The sequence below is a fragment of the Aspergillus nidulans genome, chromosome V, assembly GCF_000011425.1.
Source record: "Aspergillus nidulans FGSC A4 chromosome V".
Taxonomy (NCBI): domain Eukaryota; kingdom Fungi; phylum Ascomycota; class Eurotiomycetes; order Eurotiales; family Aspergillaceae; genus Aspergillus; species Aspergillus nidulans.
The window spans coordinates 1,786,695-1,804,074 of NC_066261.1; the positions used below are offsets into that span (position 1 = coordinate 1,786,695).

The 17,380-nt window shown below is 49.9% G+C and overlaps 5 protein-coding genes across 5 annotated transcripts, besides 1 other annotated feature; 3 read left to right on the forward strand and 2 right to left on the reverse strand.

Moving 5' to 3' along the window:
* Window positions 1-17,380: part of a sequence feature (contig 1.98 826..565485(-1)) that runs on past both edges of the window.
* ANIA_05663 (glycosyltransferase family 31 protein) lies at window positions 469-2,049 on the reverse strand (the record flags this gene model as incomplete). Its single annotated transcript, XM_658175.1, has 1 exon — window positions 469-2,049. One exon carries the CDS (start codon window positions 2,047-2,049, stop codon window positions 469-471), a length of 1,581 nt encoding a protein of 526 aa, XP_663267.1.
* ANIA_05662 (threonine--tRNA ligase THS1) lies at window positions 2,353-4,923 on the reverse strand. Its single transcript, XM_658174.2, has 5 exons — window positions 4,802-4,923; window positions 4,297-4,738; window positions 3,984-4,248; window positions 3,356-3,931; window positions 2,353-3,305 (listed from the first exon to the last, which is right to left on the reverse strand). The coding sequence occupies exons 1-5, from the start codon at window positions 4,860-4,862 to the stop codon at window positions 2,481-2,483; spliced, it is 2,169 nt and encodes a 722-aa protein (XP_663266.1). The 5' UTR covers window positions 4,863-4,923; the 3' UTR covers window positions 2,353-2,480.
* ANIA_10712 (H/ACA ribonucleoprotein complex subunit GAR1/NAF1) lies at window positions 5,069-6,149 on the forward strand. The gene is made up of 6 exons (XM_050612274.1): window positions 5,069-5,163; window positions 5,232-5,282; window positions 5,340-5,440; window positions 5,497-5,642; window positions 5,698-5,726; window positions 5,785-6,149. The coding sequence occupies exons 1-6, from the start codon at window positions 5,097-5,099 to the stop codon at window positions 5,982-5,984; spliced, it is 594 nt and encodes a 197-aa protein (XP_050468215.1). The 5' UTR covers window positions 5,069-5,096; the 3' UTR covers window positions 5,985-6,149.
* Window positions 6,436-7,831, forward strand: ANIA_10701 (CDP-diacylglycerol-serine O-phosphatidyltransferase). The gene is made up of 5 exons (XM_050612275.1): window positions 6,436-6,691; window positions 6,750-6,787; window positions 6,846-6,857; window positions 6,913-7,094; window positions 7,148-7,831. Exons 1-5 carry the CDS (start codon window positions 6,597-6,599, stop codon window positions 7,514-7,516), a joined length of 696 nt encoding a protein of 231 aa, XP_050468216.1. The 5' UTR covers window positions 6,436-6,596; the 3' UTR covers window positions 7,517-7,831.
* On the forward strand, window positions 9,613-11,567 carry ANIA_05660 (protein wscA). Its single transcript, XM_658172.2, has 2 exons — window positions 9,613-10,501; window positions 10,554-11,567. Exons 1-2 carry the CDS (start codon window positions 10,195-10,197, stop codon window positions 11,087-11,089), a joined length of 843 nt encoding a protein of 280 aa, XP_663264.1. The 5' UTR covers window positions 9,613-10,194; the 3' UTR covers window positions 11,090-11,567.

Sequence of the window (17,380 nt, forward strand, 5' to 3'; positions counted from 1 at the left end):
ACGTACTAAGGAGACTTCCCTGAATTCCTCGATTTAGTTGGCGCCGTTTGATCTCTTGGAAATTGGGGCAGCTTAAAGTATAATGTGAGCTCTAATTTCGAGCAAGTCTAGGGGGAATCCTGGAGTTGCATGCGGGGTTTGTTTTAAGCGAGGCCCGGGTGTGGATCGCTTATACTGGTCAGCTGCAGTTTGCAGCTGTATGTGGCGGTACTGCGAAAGCAAGTCTTGATGCGGCAGCCGGTTTGTGGATAGGTGGCTATTCATCCTTGATACTCGAAAACTTCGTGGTTTTGAGGAGGAAGGAATAAGATGAGGCCAATTGCAAGTCCTGTGCAGAGAAGCGTATGAAACCAGAAGACTGAGTGGCATACGAACGACCATAGAATAAAGTCATAGTCAGTTTACATTTGAGGGAGGCTTATATAGACCAAGTTTTGAATCTTCCTGAATATAATGTAATAACACTGGTTATTCCTCGACAACCGTCCAAGCAACCTCCAGGACCCGCGGAGGCGTCTCAGCCGTTGCATTAAACACATAGATTTGCCTCACCTCCTCTCTGTCTGCCTCCGTCTCCTCGGCAACACCTCTCAGATAGAATGAGACCTTATCCTCGTCTTTCCTCCTTAGCGGCCCCAGACTATATGCAAATGGATCGTCACCCTTGTATTTACTCTTTTGCCATGTCTGCTCCATAGGTCGGGGCTCATTCCACAGCGTCCGATCCTGAATGACGCTGTACCCATTAACAAGGAACCAGTCCTTCGTCTCTGACCTTGCTAGGTAGAACCTGCGAAGCAAACACTCATCGCCGCAGATCCTCGCGACTTTCCCCATACCGACCATGTCCGCACTGAACCAGGATTTCCAGTGGTGTACAGACAACGGAAGGGGACGGCCGGACTCGAAAAATCCTGATGCGTCACCGCGCAGGTCCAGCTGGTAGAGACCGCGCTCCCATGTGAATTTTGCAGATGTATGTGCGTAGATGCAGGAGGCGAGCATGCGGTCGCCTTTATCTTTGAGGGACTGGCATGTTTCGAAGTAATGCTGTAGATCCTGCAAAAGGGGGATGGATAGGAATATTCCTGCGCCGCCGTAAGCCATATATCCAGACCCCGAGAGGTGAGCGAGATCTTCTGTCATGGCGCCGATGTATTGCGGAACCATGGCGTCGTAGGTCGCTAGCCGGGCGATAAGGTTCCGCATCGACATAAAGAATGTATCATCGTCTATTAAAACGGCCCACTGCGTCGGTTTTGTCGTTTTCGTGGTGGTCCCCGTGGGCGAAGGCTCATGGTACTGGTAAAGCACGCGTATGAGCGAGAAGTACCGATCCAGCCGGTCGTCTTCGGTCTGAGTGATCGTCAACCGGAGTTTCAGTTTCTCAGCACGGCTCTGAATCCGTGATCGTATTGAGGACCCTCCTTGTTCGACAACGGCGATAATATGCGCGTTTGTACCACCGGCCCAATGCGCGAATGCATCAAGCGAATCTTCCAGCTTCTCCAGCGAGGTCGCAACACCGAAGATCATGTGTGAGGCATCGGGCCGGGGTTCGGCGGGTGGCGCCTGGATAATTATTGATTCTCTACAGTTTTCCTCTGGACGAAGTTCTCGAGTATTGGCGGTATCGAGGTGGACGGTGCTGTAGGGCGGGATCTTGGTATCAAGGGAGTCGTCGAAGGAGGTGAAATTCTCGGTTCGCGAGACACCGATGTTCAGCCGGGCATATTCGATCGTTGAGGCATTGTCCACATAGAGACGAAGAAAGTTCAAGTCGATGAAGCAGGCGTTCTTGCTGTCGGCAGGATCTGTGCCTGCGTCTGTGCTGCTGTCGCCTTCGCCAGCCTCTGTAGTCTTCTGGTCACCGGCACCGGAGAAAGATAGTCCGGAATTGTGGGTTCGAATTCTCGCGGTACTGGAGTATGTGAGTATGATCAGACAGGTGAGCACAATTCCTGCTGCAGAGACAAGGATCTTCCACGAAGAGAGTTTGTGGTGTTGAAGGGCGTGGATGATGAGGAGGCGGAGGTGGTGGATGGCCATAATTCTGGTGGCATCACGCAATCACGATGCCGTCGCGCACAGCGGAGAAATGAGCTGGTTGATCAACGCAATCGCCGTTTCATGCCTTCTCCTTAACTAGCCTCCTCGCCACTGGATAACTATTCTTATCACTCCTTAGATTTTTTTTTTATGCTTGAAAAGGGGATCAAACGAGGTCCACTATAATCATTGTGATTGGTAGGCACTGGTTCAGCCAGGGCTCTCAGGGGGAAGCTAGTACTCTGCATGCCGGGCGTAGTGCAGATGTCTACGTAGAATGTATGTACAAATATGGCATGACTATTGATGCATACGCTGTATTTATTTGTAAAATATCTGTAATAGCTTCATACCTTCTCACTTTTCGACACCATATAAACACCAGCACATAGGAATCGTATACCGTAGACAGTACCACAGCTGTAATGTGGTTAGAGGGTGTTGAGCAGTCTGCGTTCCTTGCGGAGAGCTCGGAACTTCTGCCGGGCTTCCTCAAGAGGAACAACGACACCTCGGCTTTGAGACGATGTGTCGTCACGGTTGCGGATATTGACAGAACGAGACTCCTTCTCTTCGGCACCAACAACGAGGATGAAGTTGTACTGCGCCAACTGGCCGGTGCGGATCTTCTTCTGCAGCGTGTTTCCAGTGACATCAACATCGACATAGAGCTTGTCATTTTGCAAGATCTTCTGGACCTCCCGTGCATAGTCATTGACAGCCGGCATAACAGGTACAATCAGGACCTGACGCGGGCTGATCCAGAACGGCCACTTGCCGCCAAAGTGCTCGGTGATGATACCCAAAAACCGCTCGAAACTGCCAATGATCGCGCGGTGAATGACAACGGGGCGGGCACGGCCGGGTGCGGGCTCGTTGGACTTGGGGTCAGCCTCCTTCTTCGCTTCCTCCTGGGTAGCCTGGGTCTTTTCGCCAGTCATGTACTCGAGCTTGAAGTTAAGGGGTGCCTGGTAATCGAGTTGGATGGTGGCACACTGGAACTCTCTCTTGAGAGCATCAGCAATCGTAATGTCAATCTTAGGACCATAGAAAGCACCATCTCCTTCGTCAATAGTCCAGTCGTCGCCCTTGAACTTGGTCATGGCCTTCTTGAGCTGCTCTTCGGCGTAGTTCCACGTCTCAAGCTCACCCAGATACTTTTCAGGACGAGTGGAAAGCTTGAGCTTAAAGGTGAAGCCGAACAGTCCATATATGGACTGCAGGAAGTCAAAGAGTCCTTCGATTTCGGATTCAATCTGTCCTCGTCAGCAGGTCTGTAGGATACATTCTTTGCAAAGCATCTTACCTGATCGTGGGTACAGAAGATGTGGGTATCGTCTTGCTGGAACTTTCGAACACGGGTGAGACCGTGAAGAGCACCAGACGCCTCGTTCCTGTGCAAAACACCAAAGTCCGCGATTCGCAGCGGAAGCTCTCGGTAGCTTCGCTCGCGGTGGCCGAATAGCACAAAGTGACCCGGGCAGTTCATAGGCTTGAGAGCCCATTCTCTCTTTTCAACATCAAGTTTGAACATGTCATCCTTGTAGTGAGCCCAATGACCGGAGGTCTTCCAAATGCCGACGTCGTACATGTTGGGCGTCTGGACTTCTTGGTATCCTCGCTTGCGGTACTCGGAACGCAGGAGGGACTGGAGGGCGTTGAAAATCCTGACACCGTTGGGAAGAAGGAACGGGCATCCAGGCGACACGTCATCGAAAAAGAAAAGTTCTTGCTCCTTAGCGATTCTCAGGTGGTTGCGCTTTTCAGCCTCCTCAAGAAATTTGAGGTGCTCCGCCATCTGTTTCTTGTCGGGGAACGCGACACCACGAATTCGTTGTAGAGAGTCGTTGTTCTGGTCACCGAGGAAGTAGGCAGAGGAGTTCTGCTAGGGGTTAGCCTTAACGCTTTTAGGGGATTCGCTTAGTATAGCTGACCTGCATGATCTTGAAGGTCTTGACCTTTCCGGTGCTCTGGATATGGGGACCCCTGCAGAGATCAACCAGAGTACCACATCGGTAAACGGTGCTCTTCTCCCCAGTGACAAGTTTGTCGATGTAGTGCAGCTTGTACTTGCTGTACGCAAACATCTTCCGGAGATTCTCCTTGGTGACTTCCAATCGGTCGAAACTCTGCTTCTCTTTGAAAATCTTGTTGGCCCTGTTGTCGAGGGTCTTCCAGTCGGACTCTTTTACGACACGGCTGCCTAGATGTCAGTGACTGTAGCGAACGGACGAACGAGATGCGTACTTATCAGGCATAGCCATATCGTAGAAGAAACCTTGTGGAGTAGGCGGCCCGTGGGAGAGCATACACCCGTACTCGCATTCGCAAGCTTCACCTAGACAGTGTGCGCTCGAATGCCAGAAAACTTCCCTTCCCTCAGGATCGCTGAAAGGAACATACGACACTGTGCATTCTCCCTCCAATGGGCGGCCTAGATCCCAGAGCTGTCCATCAACCTTTGCAATAACAATATCCGCGCTGATCTCCTTTGGGACGTGTTTCAGTAGCTGCGCTGGTGTGGTTTCCCAAGCCTTCGAGGGAATCGTGGTAGTATTTCCATCGCCGAGTTGAAGGGTGACATTGATTTCAGGGTGAGGCCTGTTCTTCACCTCCTCCAGATGCTCCTGCCATAACTCCTCAAACAGCTTGTTCCGCTCAATAATGAAGTCGGGGAGCGTGTCGCCGCCTACAACAATCGACATAGTCAGGAGGGGTTCGAAGATTCAGCGGGGCAAGGAATACGACTCACTGGCCGGTTTAGCCTCAGCGGCAGCCCGAACAGGCAAATCTTTGGGACCATCAGAAGCCATAATTGCACCTCTCAACAAGGAAACAAGAATGATCAAAGGATATGGGCGTTCTCGCGACGAGAGGTTCTTTTGATGTCTCAAGCCTCTAGAAAGTTGACTCAGATCTGTGAATCATACCTACCCGGAAGGCGGTGAGTAACTCGGCTAGCAACATTTTCCTTTGAGGCTCCCGCCGTTTGAAAACTTCTCCGCTTCAGTCCGCACCAGGTCGACAAGAACAACCCCAACATCAAGATGTCATTTCGCGGAGGCGGTCGTGGCGGCTTTTCCGGTCGCGGTGGAGGCTTTGGTGGTCGTGGAGGTAAGCAATTGTGACAATTGAAGACAGATATGTGTTTGACCAGAGCTAAATGAAATTTTTTTGGATAGGCGGCCGGGGAGGTTTCCAGCAGTCTTTTGGACCGCCAGACCAGGTGTTAGGTGATTACTCACATTGAAACTGGCTTGGAGGCATCAACCGGCTAATTACAATTTTAGAGATGGGCACTTTCATGCACGCATGTGAAGGCGAGATGGTTTGCGAATCAATCAACCCGAAGATTCCTTACTTCAACGCCCCCATCTACCTGGAGAACAAGGTACGAGACGAGCAATATGATCTGGGAACAATTTGACTAATGATTGCTTTCTATAGACACCCATTGGCAAGATCGACGAAGTTCTGGGCCCTATCAACCAAGTATACTTCACCATCAAGCCCCAAGAAGGGATCGTCGCGACGTCCTTCAAGCCCGGCGACAAGGTTTATATCGGTGGTGATAAACTCCTTCCTATTGAGAAGTATGCATCTTTCTGCCCTTGGGAGAGTAGTAGCCCCGCTGACCAGCTATATCAGGTTCCTTCCCAAGCCCAAGCCTCCACCCGGTAAATATATCCATTCTGTAACATCGCCCTCTTACGGACTCTGCTAACAAGACAATAGGTGCCAAAGCCAAGAAGGCAGTCGGAGCTCGTGGCGGCGGTCGTGGTGGTCGTGGTGGTGCTCGCGGCGGCGGTTTCCGTGGCCGCGGCGGTGCCCCCAGAGGACGTGGTGCACCTCGTGGTGGAAGCTTCGGATTCCGCGGTGGTGCTGGCGGTAGGGGAGGTGGCCGAGGAGGGCCTCGCGGAGGCTTCCGGCGTTAAAACGTGACAGCTTCTCTGTCTTTGCCTCGTCCTGTCTTATTACGGCGTTATGGGAACACGGGAATTATGTCGATAATTTTGACCACGGTCATTTGAGAAAAATTGGTTTTCATCTAGTCTTGAAATTTGTATGATCTGATCTTCTCCGCGGTGTTGCCGTGACCTACGTTGTATACGAAATCAGCCCACAATAGTTACACGTGCTCAACGGCCAGAGGCCATCTCCAGTTTAAGCATAATCCAATGTTGAACTAGAAGCGTTATTTTGTCAACTCGAACAGAGAAGCTTAGAACCTGCTTGCTGGTAGACGTGGCTGAGTGTGGCGCAGCGATGACGTCTAGTCGGACTGCTGAGAGCCTGAAAGAAGCGAGAGCCTGCACGTGCAAATGTCAACACATTCTCCATCGGACCGCAATTGCAGCCCAGTATTGCTTTCTACCTAAGCATCACCCATTTATATTACTTTCTAGCCACTATTTACCCTATAAACCCTCTTTTCTAGCTTTCCCTTGTATGAGCATGTCTCGAAGGACTTCAGCCATGCCCGCGAACTCGTCTTCACACAGCGGTGTCTCAGCGTCTGCGGATGGAGGTATGCGAGGACTGGATAAATGACATTGCTCAGCAGACTGACAGCGAGTTTATTAGGCCAAGAAAAGCAAAAGATGCTCTTGTCCTCAGATACTGGTCACTTCAGTATGGTTAGGTAGGCTTTAGCTTTTTTGACTGACGGCGGGCACATGCTCACTCCGATTCTTATACAGGGCACTGCATCTAGCAGATCTTGTCACCGAGCTTAATGGTAAGAAACCGTTCCAGTTTATTTTCCGTGGAGTGATAGCTCACTAACCTTATTCTAGGGTTCTGCGGAGGCACGTCGACTTCCTTGTTGAGATTCGTGTGAACGGCTACTAACCCGTAAAACAGTAATGTCTGTCTTTTCGTCCCTTCGCTACTGCCTCGGTGACCCCCATGACTATGGCGCTATCTGGGCGGCTCTTGGATTTATGCCATTCGGGCTCTTCTTCGATTTCATGGACGGCAGGATCGCGAGGTGGAGGAAGAAGTCGTCTCTCATGGGGCAAGAACTGGATTCTCTCGCGGACCTGGTAAGGCATAATACTTTCGTTGGTAGTTACCACGGCTAATCGACGGCATCTAGATTTCCTTCGGCATGGCTCCGGCCGCCGCTGCATTTGCGCTTGGAATTCGAACCCCGCTCGACCACCTATTTCTCACGTTCTTCGTCCTCTGCGGCTTAACGCGCCTCGCCCGCTTTAATGTCACCGCTGCTGTCCTCCCGAAAGACAAGACAGGCAAGTCGAAGTACTTCGAGGGCACGCCTATCCCCACCACACTAAGCATAGTTGCGGTTATGGCCTACTGGGTGTCGCAAGAATGGATCTTGGAAGACATTCCGCTTGGCGTTGCTGCGCAGGGCACCACGCTGGAGTTCCACCCGATTGTTCTGCTCTTTGTTCTCCACGGGTGCCTCATGGTCAGCAAGACCCTGCATATTCCGAAGCCATGAATAGCATAAGCACATGACGAGTTCCGTCCGCGAAACGCTTTCCTTAGAAAAGAGATGTATCATGAGCCACGCCTATATACGGGAGGGAAGGAGGGCAACAAAAGGATTACGAGGCATTTCTTGGAGCTAGGTAAACGTGGCCGGCGACGAATGGCATGATTTGCAGATTCCTTTGGGATAGGCGGTTACTCTTGCGTTGTGCATGTGTATTATTAACCCGAAAAGCATTATTATACCTAGGTACCGATAATGGCCTGTCTGGCTTCCATTGGGTATATAGATATTGCTCTTCTGCTCATCTCCACTTGATCTTATCAAACTTTCCCTGAAGCTCAACGTAGGCTCTTAAAATATGGAAAGACCTTCGGCGCTGTTTTCGGGAATATTACCACCTCACTTCAAAGGGTTGCAACATATAACCACTGGCTATTAGCCTTCCTAAACCTGATAGCCCCATGCAATGCAGCAGGGGAGAAAAGGAAAAGTGATTTAGTTCAAGCTCTGTAAGTACCTGTGCGGCACTCGGTTCCTACCGTGGCGCAGAACATCACCGAGGTCAACACCACAAAGCTGGGTGTTGTTTCGGTTGGATTCGGACACTCCGTCAGATCTTGGATCGGTTTGGTATCATATCCCTTTTTTTACTCAGATGTAGCTCTGCTAAAAGGCAGTTCGCTTACCCTCACCAGCTCCTAAGCTTTTGGCAGAAATGGTATGAGAATGGAAACATCCCACTGACTCCAGACTTGCGAGCATTCCTCACACTGCAAATTCTGAAACTACCGAGACTCAGAGCTGTGCACCATCGGATGTTGATCGTTACTGTTACACCCGAATCTCTATTGCCAAGGCTGCCAGGAGCGGTGATTCTCAAGCCTTTGCAAGGGCCGGTTAGCTGTCTCAGAGTGTTTGCTTTGCAGGACTTAATTTATTCTGTCCAGCTTTGGGAGAACCAAGGACGAGCGATAAGTCAGCCCCGTAGAACGGTGCGAGCGAGCCTTAAAGTTAGATCACAGACCCAGCTTAGGTGCATTACCATTGGCAGTGCTGGTAAACGGCAAAATTGAATGCAAATGAGGGTGAGGAAGTCGATCGTTCGAGGGTGCCACAGGATGAGCTCATCGCTACTGATTTCACGTGATTCTCTGTACCTGGCTTTTCCATGGCGCCGGTCGGAGATAGCCGCCCCAGTGAAACAGACCCATGGGTCTCTTGCGAGTCAGTAACGAGCTTCCTCTGAGTACGAACCCCAGAGTTTCATCATTATTGCTACCTGAAAGATACTTCGAGGCGAAAGGTTAAAATGTTTCTGCTTGGTTTGTCTCGCTGGAAAGTTTCTTAGATTCTTAACTTGACCCTGAAGATTTCTGGAGTTCCGTGGGTGCTGCGATAGTCAAGCGATCGGCGTTCAGAAGATGGTCCTTTCATTCAAACTGCGCTCTATGACTGGGTGGTAACTGGTAACGACTGGGTCAAGCGCACATCATCTCCTTGTTATTGGTCTACGATGCACATCAGGATTAAAAGGCAAACTGAGGATTGAAGAGTTCAGCGACACAGTTCCCATGATCATCGCCTCTTCGTGCTGGAACTTGTCTCTTGCATAAGTGGCGCTTTGGACAGCATTAAGACATGGCGTTGTGGTTTTCGCCAAATCTGAGACCACGTAACTCTTTGTAACCTCGGCACCTTTTTGCTGTTGTTAGCACAGGATAACCGAAAAATGGCCTTTCGGGTAATAGTATCAAAGAGGAAGGGTCCCTTGTCACCGTAGTTATTAGTGAAGGTACGGAGGAGTCGCGGCGAGACAAGGTCCCCTCCTTTCATTTCATTTCATCAAACGACGCTTGTCAGGGTCGCGCTATTTCTTATCTGGATTAGCTCCCCATTTACGAATAAACGGGCCACATCCCAAAAGAGAAAGGTCACAACGATCCCTAAATTATCCGGAGCTCTGATTGGACGAACGGGTACTCGACGCGGAACGATAGTACGATTAGTCAGGCAGGGACACGATCACGGGCTGCAACTGTGCTCCGTCACTCCATTTCGATCATTTCAACCAGTCGCTCTCTTCTCTCCTTTCATCGATTCTCGCATCCTAGGGCTGATATTCATCAATCCCAAGGACACACTCGTTTCTCATACCGTCCTGTCTGGTTTCTGCCCGGCTTCTGTCGCGCTGCCTGTTTTCAGTCTCTCGTTTCGTCCCCTTGACCCCTGATTTGTTTTGATCCAGGGATCGCTACATTCGGTCGCCCTAAGGAGGATACTTGTTGCTTTTACCTTTTACCTTGGTCCCTGTCGACTGACGGCCAAATCTAACAAACCTATCGGCATACATCTCGTGATCCATTCCGACTAGACTGATTATCACGTCTCTGTGGCTGATTCTCAGCGACCGTTAATGGGCATCGACTCCAAGGGATACTGAAACACACTAAATCCCCGCCAGAGACCGGTTCTCCAGAAACCAATCACTCCGGACTCCCACGAAATCTTCACCAAGAAACTCCAACTCATTTCTCTCGCTATCTCGATCTTTTTTCTCGCTACCAATCTCACTTGAACGATTGATAGGGTTACGCCGGCCGTCCCATCTTTCGTCTAACAGTAATCAATTGCAACCAGTTGCACCTCGCTACTCGCTCCCTTTCGACCAGTTTGGACGTCCAAAAATGAGGTCGTTCACGCTATCCACAGTCTTCGCGACTGCCGCCCTCCTCGCCAGTAGCTCACCGGCTGCCGCTCAGGAACAAACATATATTGGCTGCTTCTCCAGCTCGAAGCCCCTGGAGGACCAGGGTAGCTACACCTACCAGAGTAACGGATACTGCATGAACCTCTGTTATGGAAAGAACAAGGCCGTCTTTGGTTTGTACAATGCAAACCACTGTCTCTGTGGCGATGAGATCCCCGCCAAATCGAGCAAGGAAGATGATGATTCATGCAACAAGCCATGTGCTGCCTGGCCTATCGTCATGTGTAAGACCTTCTCTGACTACAGTGATCAACAACAGCAGCTAATTTGTCTCAGGTGGTGGATCGGATGCATACTCGGTTTATCTCACCGGCTATAAGGACAACGTTCCATACTATTCGGACAGTTCCTCTTCGACCACGTCCTCTTCGAACAGCAGCAGCACTTCTACAACTAGCGGTGATTCTACAACGACAAACGCGAATGGTGCCGTTGTGACCACCTCGAGTGCTAATGGACAACAGGAAATGGCCACCAGCACGGCGTCGGCAGACAACGACTCAAGTAAGAAGGACGGACCTAATACTGCTGCCATCGCTGCGGGTGTGGTCATTGGTGTTGTGGGTCTGGCTGCTCTGATAGGTGCTGGCTTCTTCCTCTGGCGCTTCAAGAAGCGCCACCCAGCTGATCAGCGGATGCGCGAAATGAGCAACGTTGAACAATTCGGCAAACCCATGTCGCAAGACTCCATGTCTGACCATCGGTTTGATGGTGACTTTATGGCCCACAGGCGCCAGAGCAACGGTAGCATCGATGATGACCGAGATTTCTCTCGCCGGGTCTTGCAAGTCACGAATCCTGACCGGCACTAACCGTTGTGTCTACTACCCAGTATTTGCACCTCATGATATTCGGTTTGCACCTCCGGATTTACATTCACGAACTCAACCTGTCTTAGCGGACAATATCGCCTTCTCGGATAAGCTATCGAATCCGCCCCATAGTTTCAAGCTCCGCCCATTGGTCGTCTTCCACGAGTTTAGGGTGCCTTGGAATTCCTCGCTAGACTCAACGCTAGATTGACAGAGCAACTTTACCGCGGATCGCGGATGAGATTTTGGTATGAAGGCGTTTGGGCTGGTTGACCTTTTTATTCTAATTCAAAATATTTCGTATTTATTCTGTTACCTGTATGTTCTTGAATTGAGAACCACATTTTTTCTCATGTCCTTTTTGGTTCTCAATCATGTCGTGCAAGCATGCAGTCTGCACGCCTGGCTCCCAACAGGGATGCGCTTCGTTCAATTGGCACGCGGCATATAGTGAATCGTATCCTCCGTGTGCATGTCCTAAGCGTCTCCCCTTTCTCTTCCCACCCACTCAACTACAATCAGACGCATACTAGGCACGTCCCTAGTCTTCGTCAACAAAACATTGAAAGCGTACACATTCGTCTTACTCATGGTGAAGTGTGATAGTGAATGAAACCCCTCCAGTCTACATATCACGAATAATTACACAGTCCATAGTCCTCAGCTAAGAAAGAGCTAATACATACGACCATAGGGTGTGGAAAACAGGGCTTCCCGTCCGCTCAGCCGTACTTAAGCCACACGCCGGCTGGTTAGTAGTATGGTGGGTGACCACATGCGAATCCCAGCTGTTGTATGTTTTTGTCAGGTTTTTTTGTATTTTGACTCCATTATCAAATGTGGATGGTATAATGAGCCCAGAATGGGTTACTGCTTTAAGAGGTGACCGCAAGCGAGATGGGTGCTAATGTAGGGAGGATATTACCATATAAATATTTCCATATTACCTACTTATTTGGGCGAGTAAGGGACGAATATGAGTGTCATGACCCTGCAGGCCGCGATCCCAACCCAGTAACCCAGTATTGCAAGCATCGGACAACAGCGACCCTATATCCTCACATGAACATTAAAGGCTTGCTAGGATCACGGCTATTCTAAGCACAATGCATAGAATAAGCTATGTTGCATGAGATAAAGTAACTAGATATGCGACTCCTAACTACCTACCTTATCAAATTAGGCTTCGCTCCGCAAAAGATCTCTTATAACGGCTTTTCCGTGTACATTAGTTATAACGCATGAATATATTCAGCTAGCTGACTGGATAGCCCGGCCCCAAGAACAGTAAGAGCGAGAATCATACTTACACGGTCAGGACTTGATCTGCCTTGTATGATATTTCAAGTGGATCTGTGGTGCAGTTAGGGTCTGGCAGAAGGCCGCTAGCTACTTACATAGGTGATAGGTACTTTCTATTGCTAGTTACCCTGGTGGTATCCCGATAGGGTCACATTTTTCCCTCGAAGCCCGCCTCGCCATTAAACGTAGTATTGGGCTTTTGACAGGTATGTGTGAAAGCTAGGGGTGTCCGATTTCTTTCCAGGCTACATCCAAGACTAAGAGCCTAGCCAGCGAAGGTAGATATGATTTAACGTCTGATTCAGTCATGCTTGAAGATTTAGGTGAACAAGTATGTATATACGCCCAGTCTAGATGTGGCTGCCATCTGTAATCTAATATAGTTATTATTTTTAAAGCAGTTAGTTGATATATAAGAAATCTGTAGAAGCAAGCTTCACCAATCAGTTCCTTTCGATGATTTTTTTTTATCCTTTGATAATCAGAGAGCTGTCGTTGGACAGGCTGTTTTAAGAGAAGGGAGTTAGGGAAACGTCGGATGTTGTTCTCAGGGAAAGCATGAGATATGGATGGGTGAGACCTAGTTACTTGGGAGACGATAAAGCCTAGTATACACGAATAAAGTGGACAAAGATCACCCCGATATCCCTGCAATCGTGGTATACGGGAAACGGGGAGCTCTGCACAAAGTACAGGTTCATGCATATATCATATCGTAGATCTTAAGACAGACCAAATGGGTAGGCGAGGTGATAAATAATGCAACATATTTAGCCAGGGGTTAAGGCACACAGGTAAGGTGTCAGTTGGGTATAAGTGGAGCGGCTTCGCATATTTCACGTCCTACGTAGAGAACCTCATCCCCTATGCGCGTATTTACTGACCTTAAGAGGCCAATGATTACGGGCCTGACTGATAGTAGTATGTATGAGTCCAAGGCATTGAATGCCTTGCTATCCACTCAGAGTCCAGCTTCTGGAAAGGTCTTTAAGCCATAATTCAATAGTGGAGGTAGAGTAGCTCTTCAATGTGTTTAAACGGGGTGCAAATGGTGATTGAGATTGTGATGACAGCGATTAGGTACCGGTTGGATTATCAAATGCGGTTATGGTAGAGAGTCTCGGGATATGGATAGTGGATGAACGACTCGGGGCTTGGAGGATGATGTAGAGTAGGTGCGAAGGGAAATGGCTTTAAGACGGTACTCGGTAGGCTTATATTGCTATTTGTCGGAGTTGAAGACAATGAATACGCGAGGCAAACGCAAAGTAGCTTTCTGTGGAGTACATCGCCGCCGGGAGCTATAGTGCTGAGAAGTCAGCAAATACCCGTTAGACAGGAGCAGATTGCACCAGTGCAATATACAGGTGGAGAGCAGAATAGGTAGGTAGGTAAGGACGACATACCTCAGGATCGGTCTTTGTACTCGAGGTCAAAAGTCCATAGAACCGCAATGGGTCAATCTGCGCATGAGAAGGGCACCAACATACCTCTCACATATACACAGCCAACGCCCAGCTTACCTCCCATATAGCATCAAGTGCATAATCGAAAAACTATATTGCATGCTCGTGTAGACCGCCTGGAGGCCTAAAAATATGAGAAAGCTTGCTATGGCCTAGACGTTTGTTTTCATGGCACGGATAACTAGTGTATATGTCGTATTTCTCGCCTTCGGACGGTTATGGACGAGTAAAAGAAGTCCGCTGAGGGCTCCCGGTCGATGGAGTCTGTTCTTGTGGAGCTTGATCATCTCGCAGGTCAAAAGGTTCGCCTTCTGAAAGTATTGTGTGAAATCTCGTCCGCAGTATTGAGCCAGCTAAAGGGGTAATCATTAGTAGCAATAAGCCATCTTGGGACAAAAGAAGGACATCGATCAAGCTGATCCAGGGGCCGCCTCATGCCGTAAATGACGCATGCAGAGTACAGACAACAATAATGTCTCTGGAGTACGGCCAAGGAAAGACTTGGCCACAACAACGTGCCCTTGTGAGATGCGACTGTGCGGGACTTAACCAGGCCACACTGTAACTAAAAAAAAGATGAAACGAGCCCATAGCAGATATGGTCTTGCCCACGCCGCTGACTTCATCGAACAAACAGTGAGGAAGTACAAACGTGGACGACATCGGGTTGTTTGGAGCTAAACCAAACGACGTACTCCTTGGCAAGTCCGTATGCGCTTTCGGATTCGATATGCTCTACCTCCTCCAAGTGCAGGATATGATGTCTTCATGGGTTGAGAATGGACCTTTTCCACGAGTGGAGGTATGTTGGTCGATGAGAATAAGCAAGGCCAACAGACATACGTCACAGCAAGTAAATCTGTTGATTTTGTTGTTTTACTGTTGGTTAAGTTAGATAATCCTATTGGACGGTATATAGATGAATTCAAGCCAGGCTCTCTGCACCATAAGCTGAGACTGATAGCGTGGATGCCCATATCTTGAAGGATCGCCTGGATGCTACTTTGGAGTAAGCTCGGTGCAGAGTAGGAGCGAAGTCTAGGCAGCAAGGATCGCCACCCCTGTGGGATTGGTGCTTTTGACGCTGGTTACCAACGAGAATGTTATCCAAGCCATTTCATGGAGATCCTTGACAACGGCGGGAAATAGTCGGTGGCAAGAGCGTCGTGCATTTGGAGCATCCTTCATGGTCGGTGTATACCATGGAGGTAAGGCGGGGTTAATTATTGTTAATAAATGAGCAATATGGTTAAACTATTCGAGATGCTCGAGGAAAGTACCAACTGCAGCTGCAGACGGTGGAGAATTATTGGCGAAGACCACGTGTTGGATTAATATGCTAATCGCTATCCCCTGTACCAGATGGCGATGGCTCAATGAGCGTGTTATGATTAGCGGCCTTCCTGAGCAGGTACCATGCATAGCTAGCCGCTCTATAGATTGACAAGGGTTTGAATCCTTCGACATCTCAGCCAGCGGTTGGTTCCGCCGACGGCGAAGAACCGGGAGTGCGGTATCCACATCATGAGCTTCGTAGGTAATCTTATTGAAGCAACGACCCAACATATTGAGCGCATGCGGTGACTGAGGTCCGATCAGCTACGGAAAGAAATCATGCATACCAGGACCAACAACATGGGGAGTATGTCATAGTAAAGGTGCTGCGTTTGACTGACCGCGATGTCAATCTCCGCCAGCAGGATGTCCGGGATTAGTGCAGCGAGAACTTGGGACACCTTAGTCGCAGTCGCAGTAGTAGCAGTAGTAGAACGCTGAAGCTCGTAGCATGATACATCGTTGAGATGACCAGAAGCAGCCACTAGCCTCCAGGTCTCAGGAGTAGGTTACTCATTATTCCGCGCAAAGCGGCAGAAACTTCCGATTGCACCATGAAGAATTCAGCCTGACCGCAACGGTGGAGGCGCTGATTCGTTAGCTGGAACTGGGAACGGATACGATAAGGCGCTGGGGTTTCCCAAACTCTGTGCCTTTGACCCACAATGATCTGGAGCTCGAACAGACAAGCGAGAGATGAAGGGGTTAAGCGAAGTTATGTCTTTTGTGACCTACCCCTTCGGGGTGGGCTCTAAGTCTGCGGTTCAGGGCTGGATCCAAAGGGGTTGCTCGAAAGTGGATAAGAGACTACCGGCGGCGGTGGGACGACCCGTCTTCCAAAGGGCAAAGAGCTAGGAACGTTGAGGTAACGTAGCCCGGCTAGCCACTTTAAACATGAAGAAAACCCGGAGGACGAAAGGAGAAGGAACAAGAGCACGCGGAATGGGTTTCGATAATATCGTCTTCGGTTACGGTGTGCAATGCCTCCTGATTTGTCGAACGACGAGACTGGCCGCTCTGCAAGTTTTACGGGGATGTCGGCCGCTGTCGGCGCGATGCTGCGAACTGGCGAAGCATAGTTCAAGCTAACCTTATTGTCACTGACCGGGTGCTCGGGTCCCGCATGGCCCGACCTCGATTCACTATCAAGACAAATGTCGATCTCTGGGATTTTCAACTTGGTGCTCCAATCCCCGAATCGGGCTTTGCTGTTGTTCCGCTATCCGGTTACTACTGGCACAGGTCATACGCTCAAGGGCACCCCTTAACGAAGTAGTTGGATCACCGGTCTGAGCTCAAACTGAGCTTGGACGATTACCGCGTTGTTGCGCTGACTTCTAGAGCCGAAGCATTTTGACTTCGGGTGTTGGTGTATAGGTCTGGCAGTGGCTGCTTAGCGCGGTCAGTAGTGCGGCCCAGCAAGAACGGCAGTGGCTTTGCATTATCGGACAGGCCACTATCCAGCCTTCAAATGCAAACTTGCCATGCAGTCTAACCGAAAGACAGTTGCAGCTCGTCGAACGGCTGACCTCCGTCAGTGAAGGTCCAGGCTGAGGGTGGAGAGCCAGCGGGAGCAGTGTGAGGGCCAGAAGCTCCAAAAACTCAGGAGTCAGGGTGAGTGCTCTGTAATCACCACGGAATCGGAGGCATCTACTCGTCTAATTGTCCAAGTGTACTCGAAGTATGAGAATGGTTGGTTTCTGTGTGAGCGGAATAATTTCCGCTACCACCAATCAAAACACAGAACGGGTGATGGAAGCGAAGGTAATAACGGGGAAGGAGGGTACTCTGCATGAAGTATAATCAAAGTGTCGTTGAAACTGTTGAATTATGGAATCCCCAGGTTAGAGCACGCGATGGGCTGTGCCTGACACAGGCAGCACAGCCCTGAAGTTGGGGCTCTGGGGGGAAAGCTCAGGCAAGGCAGATTCGGGTTTCGTTTGAAGCTTGACTGCAGGGCGCAGCGCGGCATGGTTCTCCATGTGAGCCCAGACGTGTTTCAGGTTTTGCGACCCTTGCATGCCGCAACGAGCGAGCGGCTCATTCTATTATTATCGCAACGTGGCCGTGAGAGCTTCGGCCAGTGGGCGGTTGCTGCAAACGAAATTCAAATGCGTAGTTGAGGTTCCTCCCGCGGTCGTACCGAGAGCAAGAGGGCTCTGTCCTGGTGACACCGTCCGATGGATAG

What these genes read in the sequence shown, in the direction of transcription:
- ANIA_10701 (XM_050612275.1), top strand. Translation starts at nt 6,597, where the DNA reads ATGACATTGCTCAGCAGACTGACAGCGAGTTTATTAGGCCAAGAAAAG. An exon ending in GGTCACTTCAGTATGGTTAG is followed by an intron (nt 6,692 to 6,749) that starts GTAGGCTTTAGC and finishes ATTCTTATACAG; the next exon opens with GGCACTGCATCTAGCAGATC. An exon ending in TGGATTCTCTCGCGGACCTG is followed by an intron (nt 7,095 to 7,147) that starts GTAAGGCATAAT and finishes GACGGCATCTAG; the next exon opens with ATTTCCTTCGGCATGGCTCC.
- ANIA_05660 (XM_658172.2), top strand. Translation starts at nt 10,195, where the DNA reads ATGAGGTCGTTCACGCTATCCACAGTCTTCGCGACTGCCGCCCTCCTC. An exon ending in TGCCTGGCCTATCGTCATGT is followed by an intron (nt 10,502 to 10,553) that starts GTAAGACCTTCT and finishes AATTTGTCTCAG; the next exon opens with GTGGTGGATCGGATGCATAC.
- ANIA_10712 (XM_050612274.1), top strand. Translation starts at nt 5,097, where the DNA reads ATGTCATTTCGCGGAGGCGGTCGTGGCGGCTTTTCCGGTCGCGGTGGA. An exon ending in CCATCTACCTGGAGAACAAG is followed by an intron (nt 5,441 to 5,496) that starts GTACGAGACGAG and finishes TGCTTTCTATAG; the next exon opens with ACACCCATTGGCAAGATCGA. An exon ending in AAACTCCTTCCTATTGAGAA is followed by an intron (nt 5,643 to 5,697) that starts GTATGCATCTTT and finishes CAGCTATATCAG; the next exon opens with GTTCCTTCCCAAGCCCAAGC.
- ANIA_05662 (XM_658174.2), bottom strand. Translation starts at nt 4,862, where the DNA reads ATGGCTTCTGATGGTCCCAAAGATTTGCCTGTTCGGGCTGCCGCTGAG. An exon ending in AGACCTTCAAGATCATGCAG is followed by an intron (nt 3,932 to 3,983) that starts GTCAGCTATACT and finishes AACCCCTAGCAG; the next exon opens with AACTCCTCTGCCTACTTCCT. An exon ending in TCTTCTGTACCCACGATCAG is followed by an intron (nt 3,306 to 3,355) that starts GTAAGATGCTTT and finishes TGACGAGGACAG; the next exon opens with ATTGAATCCGAAATCGAAGG.